Here is a 5,211-nt window from a genome sequence, read left to right as displayed (position 1 = left end):
AGGAAGGAGTTGGCGGGGAGCAGGCCAACCGTGGCCGAGCGAGTGGCAGGCGAGCTGGGGCTCCGGAAGGCAGGCCTCTCTAGCTCCGAAGTAAAGCAAACCGTCCTCGCTGTCCACCCGGGTTCCCGCAGCCCCTCCGGAAAACTCCGTCCCCTCTTGCACCAAACTTTGCTCTGGTCTTTGCAACCTCGCGCGGAGGCTGCGGCTTGGGAAGGGTTAAGACTGCCCGTCCCAGCTGACAGTCAGCTGATTGGGCCCTGATTGACAGCTCGGAAAAGTTTCCTTGTTTCTCGACTCCTATGCTAATCGCGGGCGCTCCCGCTGCCTCCCATTGGTCCGGAGTACCAGTCAATTTCCCATTTGGGCCTGACGTCACGAGTGCTATAAAACTCAGCAATAGCTTTAAACTCTTCTTGCTGGATCAGAGGCTTTAAAATCTTTTTTTTTTCATCTTCGAGCCGTATAGCTCCGGCTGCTCGTCTGCGCGGTCTCCCCTCTTTTGCTCTGCGCCTCGCCTTTTCCCCAGGACTTCGCTATTTCGCTTTAAAAGAAAAAAAAAAAAGCAAGAAAGAACTCAACTCCCCCCCCCCCCTTTCCTCCAGCCCGGCTGCACCTCTGTCTTGCACTTTGCACGGAGGGAGGAAGAGCGCGAGGTTGAGCGAGAGGAGAGAAAAAAAAAATTTTTTTTTAAATTAAAAAAGAGCCAGGCAGAAGAGGAGGCGAGAAGCATGAAGTGTTAACTCCCCGGTGCCAAGGCCTGCGCCGCCCGGACAGCCGCCCGCCGCGCCTGCAGCCCCGAACGGCAGCCGCGCGCGCCCCGCCTGCAGCCGGGGCCAGCAAGCCGAGCCGAGCCCTCCTTATGCAAAGCGCGCAGCGGAGCGGCGAGCGGGGGACGCCGCGCACCCAGCCGGGCTCCTCCGGCTTCGCCGCCGCCGCCGCCACCGCCACCGCAGCCCGCGGAGGACCTTCCCGAGCCTGAAGCCGCCGACTCGGCGCGCTAGGAGGCGAGCAGGCGAGGAGGGGCCGGGGCGAGCGAGCGAGCACATTGGCGTGAGCCGGGGCGGGGGGGAGGGAGGGCGGGCGCGGGGGGCGCGGGCAGGGCGGCGGGGGTGTGTGTGTGTGTGTGTGTGCGCGCTCGGAGGTTTCGGGCCAGCCACCGCCGCGCAAGCTAGAAGCGCCCCAGCCCGGCAAGCTGGCTCACCCGCTGGCCACCCAGCACAGCCCGCTGGCCCCTCTCCTGCAGCCCATCTGGCGGAGCGGCGGCGGCGGCGGCGGCGGCGGCGGCGGCAGGAGAATGGCATCGGAACTGGCAATGAGCAACTCCGACCTGCCCACCAGTCCCCTGGCCATGGAATATGTTAATGACTTCGATCTGATGAAGTTTGAAGTGAAAAAGGAGCCGGTGGAGACCGACCGCATCATCAGCCAGTGCGGCCGTCTCATCGCCGGGGGCTCACTGTCCTCCACCCCCATGAGCACGCCGTGCAGCTCGGTGCCGCCTTCGCCCAGCTTCTCGGCGCCCAGCCCGGGCTCAGGCAGCGAGCAGAAGGCGCACCTGGAAGATTACTACTGGATGACCGGCTACCCGCAGCAGCTGAACCCCGAGGCGCTGGGCTTCAGCCCCGAGGACGCGGTCGAGGCGCTCATCAGCAACAGCCACCAGCTCCAGGGCGGCTTCGATGGCTACGCGCGCGGGGCGCAGCAGCTGGGCTCGGCGGCCGGGGCCGGCGCCGGCGCCTCCCTGGGCGGCAGCGGCGAGGAGATGGGCCCCGCCGCCGCCGTGGTGTCCGCCGTGATCGCCGCGGCCGCCGCGCAGAGCGGCGCGGCGCCGCATTACCACCACCACCACCACCACCACCACGCCGCCGGCCACCACCACCACCCGACGGCCGGCGCGCCGGGCGCCGCGGGCAGCGCGTCCGCCTCGGCCGGGGGCGCGGGCGGCTCGGGCGGCGGCTCGGGCGGCCCGGCCAGCGCCGGGGGCGGCGGCGGCGGCGGGGGCGGCGGCGGCGGCGGCGGGGGCGCGGCGGGGGCGGGGGGCGCCCTGCACCCTCATCACGCCGCGGCCGGCGGCCTGCACTTCGACGACCGCTTCTCCGACGAGCAGCTGGTGACCATGTCGGTGCGCGAGCTGAACCGGCAGCTGCGCGGGGTCAGCAAGGAGGAGGTGATTCGGCTGAAGCAGAAAAGGCGGACCCTGAAAAACCGCGGCTATGCCCAGTCCTGCCGCTTCAAGCGGGTGCAGCAGAGGCACGTCCTGGAGTCCGAGAAGAACCAGCTGCTGCAGCAGGTCGACCACCTCAAGCAGGAGATCTCCAGGCTGGTGCGCGAGAGGGACGCGTACAAGGAGAAGTACGAGAAGCTGGTGAGCAGCGGCTTCCGAGAAAACGGCTCGAGCAGCGACAACCCGTCCTCTCCCGAGTTTTTCATGTGAGTCTGACACGCGGCCCCAGCTCGCCCCCTTGCTACGCGCTCCGTGGGGGTCCGACTCGGGTGTGGGCTTGCAGCTCCAAGCGCCTTGCTCGCCACCACCTCGCCCCCTCCCCTCCCCAACTTGCCCCCCCCAGTTGCCCCCTGCACGCGCACACACACACGCGCGCACACACACACACACACACACACTGCTCCGAGATGATGGTGGTGGTGGCGGCTGTTTTTGAGTCGGGGAGGGGCTGGTGGTCTGGCTCATGGATTGCCAATCTGAAATTCTCCATAACTTGCTGGCTTTTTTTTTTTTAACATCCCCCCCCCCACCCCTTTCACTTGCTCAATGTTCAAAGATCTCAACAGAGTTCCTCATGCTCACCTTTGAAGCCTGCATCATTCACGTATTTTTTTTTCTTCAGTTCATGAGCTGGTGTTCATTTTCTGTGTGTGTGTGTTTTATTTTGTTTGGATTTTTTTTTTAAAGAACTTTGAGTTTTTGGAGCTTGCTGTGTTGCCCCTAACTCACCACCCCCCCATCCTCCACCCTCACCCCCTTGCCACCCATCTCTTTTGAGATAAAAGAAAAAAAAAAGGCTAAGTTTTTTTCTCCTCCTGAGTTCTTCATATGAGATTGAGCTTGCAAAGGAAAAAAAAATGTGAAATGTTATAGACTTGCAGCGTGCTGAGTTCCATCGGGGTTTTTTGAGCATTGTTATGCTAAAATAGAGGGAAAAAAATCCTCATGAACCTGCCACAATCAAGCCTGCATCAACCTTCTGGGTGTGACTCGTGAGTTTTGGTCCTTATGATGCCAAATCTGAGAGTTTAGTCTGCCATTTAAAAAAAAAAAAAAAACAACTCATTCTCATCTCATGCATTATTATGCTTGCTACTTTGTCTTAGCAACAATGAACTATAACTGTTTCAAAGACTTTATGGAAAAGAGACATTATATTAATAAAAAAAAAAAAGCCTGCATGCTGGACATGTATGGTATAATTATTTTTTCTTTTTTTTTTTCCTTTTGGCTTGGAAATGGACGTTCGAAGACTTATGGCGTTGGCATTCATACTTTTGTTTTATTGCCTCATGACTTTTTTGAGTTCAGAACAAACAAAAAAAAGTGCAGCCCTAGAGCCTTCTTCCCATGAAAGTTTGCATGTGCTCCAAAACTGCTTTGAGTTACTCAGAACTTCAGCCTCCCATTGTAAATGCACTGAAGGGGCTCCTTGTCAAAGATGCCGGAATGGGTTAAAAAAATTTAACAAGGCCAACAGTAAAGAACTCTTAATGTATTCCTCTTAAATGAGAATGACCACCCCATTGGGTGGACTAAAATTGTGCTGTTGCCGAAAGCAGTCTAAAATTTATTTTTAAGAGAAAGAAATCTGCCCCATTATTTTTGTTTTGTTTTTAGTTTTTTGGCTTTTGGTCATTGTCAAATGTGGAATGCTATGGGTTTCTAGTATATAATTTAATTCTAGTTTTTATAATCTGTTAGCCCAGTTAAAATGTATGCTACAGATAAAGGAATGTTATAGATAAATTTGAAAGAGTTAGGTCTGTTTAGCTGTAGATTTTTTAAAAGATTGATGCACTAAATTGTTTACTGTTGTGATGTTAAGGGGGGTAGAGTTTGCAAGGGGACTGTTTAAAAAAAAAGTAGCTTATACAGCATGTGCTTGCAACTTAAATATAAGTTGGGTATGTGTAGTCTTTGCTATACCACTGACTGTATTGAAAACCAAAGTATTAAAAGGGGAAGCACCCCTGTTTATATCTGTAGGGGTATTTTACATTCAAAATGTATGTTTTTTTTTTCAAATTAAAGTATTTGGGACTGAATTGCACTAGATATAACCTGCAAGCATATAATACAAAAAAAATTTGCAAAACTGTTTAGAACGCTAATAAAATTTATGCAGTTATAAAAATGGCATTACTGCACAGTTTTAAGATGATGCAGATTTTTTTACAGTTGTATTGTGGTGCAGAACTGGATTTTCTGTAACTTAAAAAAAAATCCACAGTTTTAAAGGCAATAATCAGTAAATGTTATTTTCAGGGACTGACATCCTGTCTTTAAAAACAAATGAAAAGTAAATCTTACCACAATAAATATAAAAAAATCTTGTCAGTTACTTTTCTTTTACATATTTTGCTGTGCAAAATTGTTTTATATCTTGAGTTACTAACTAACCACGCGTGATGTTCCTATGTGCTTTTCTTTCATTTTCAATTCTGGTTATATCAAGAGAAAGAATAATTACAATAATAAACTGCATTTTTTTTTTGATTCTGTACTCAGTTTCTTAGTGTGCAGTTTAACTGGGCCCAACACTGCATTAGAAGTTTGAAAGGCATCCTTTTCTCTAGAGGAAGGAGTAATGAAGAAGTAATGAGGCAGTAATTCAGAGTGAAACATAGGCTGTTTTGTTAGCGCAGTCCTTCTAATAATTAGTAATATATAATGTAAATGTAAGTTGTGATCTCTGAAAATCCCCCTCCCCGTCAAAGTTTTCAGTTTTTAAGTAAGTTGAGACACCATTGCCCTGCTGGAAACAAACAAAAATGCCAACCGGAGAGCAGGGCCTTCTCAGCCTCGCCCTGAGCGTCTGATCCCCCAGCAGCCTGCCCATCTGGAGAGAAATGAGCCCAGAAAGAGGGCACGGGCAGAGGTGGCTTGGCACATACGCATTCGGTGGTCAAGATAAACAGTTCTTGCCTTTTGGCTGAAACTGATTATTTTTCTTCTTCCCTCACACGCCATGATTTTCTTGTTAG

At 52.4% G+C, this 5,211-nt stretch overlaps 1 protein-coding gene across 1 annotated transcript; it reads left to right on the top strand.

The window, feature by feature from the left end:
* The first annotated feature begins 410 nt into the window (after positions 1-410).
* MAF (MAF bZIP transcription factor) lies at positions 411-4,723 on the top strand. The gene has a single exon (XM_027977649.3). The coding sequence runs from the start codon at positions 1,295-1,297 to the stop codon at positions 2,432-2,434; it is 1,140 nt and encodes a 379-aa protein (XP_027833450.2). The 5' UTR covers positions 411-1,294; the 3' UTR covers positions 2,435-4,723.
* Positions 4,724-5,211: the final 488 nt, after the last annotated feature.

This window comes from Ovis aries, chromosome 14 (assembly GCF_016772045.2).
Source record: "Ovis aries strain OAR_USU_Benz2616 breed Rambouillet chromosome 14, ARS-UI_Ramb_v3.0, whole genome shotgun sequence".
Taxonomy (NCBI): Eukaryota; Metazoa; Chordata; class Mammalia; order Artiodactyla; family Bovidae; genus Ovis; species Ovis aries.
The sequence above is the reverse complement of the archived record's forward strand: the minus strand, read 5'-3'. Positions and strand labels throughout refer to the sequence as shown.

What these genes read in the sequence shown, in the direction of transcription:
- MAF (XM_027977649.3), top strand. Translation starts at nt 1,295, where the DNA reads ATGGCATCGGAACTGGCAATGAGCAACTCCGACCTGCCCACCAGTCCC.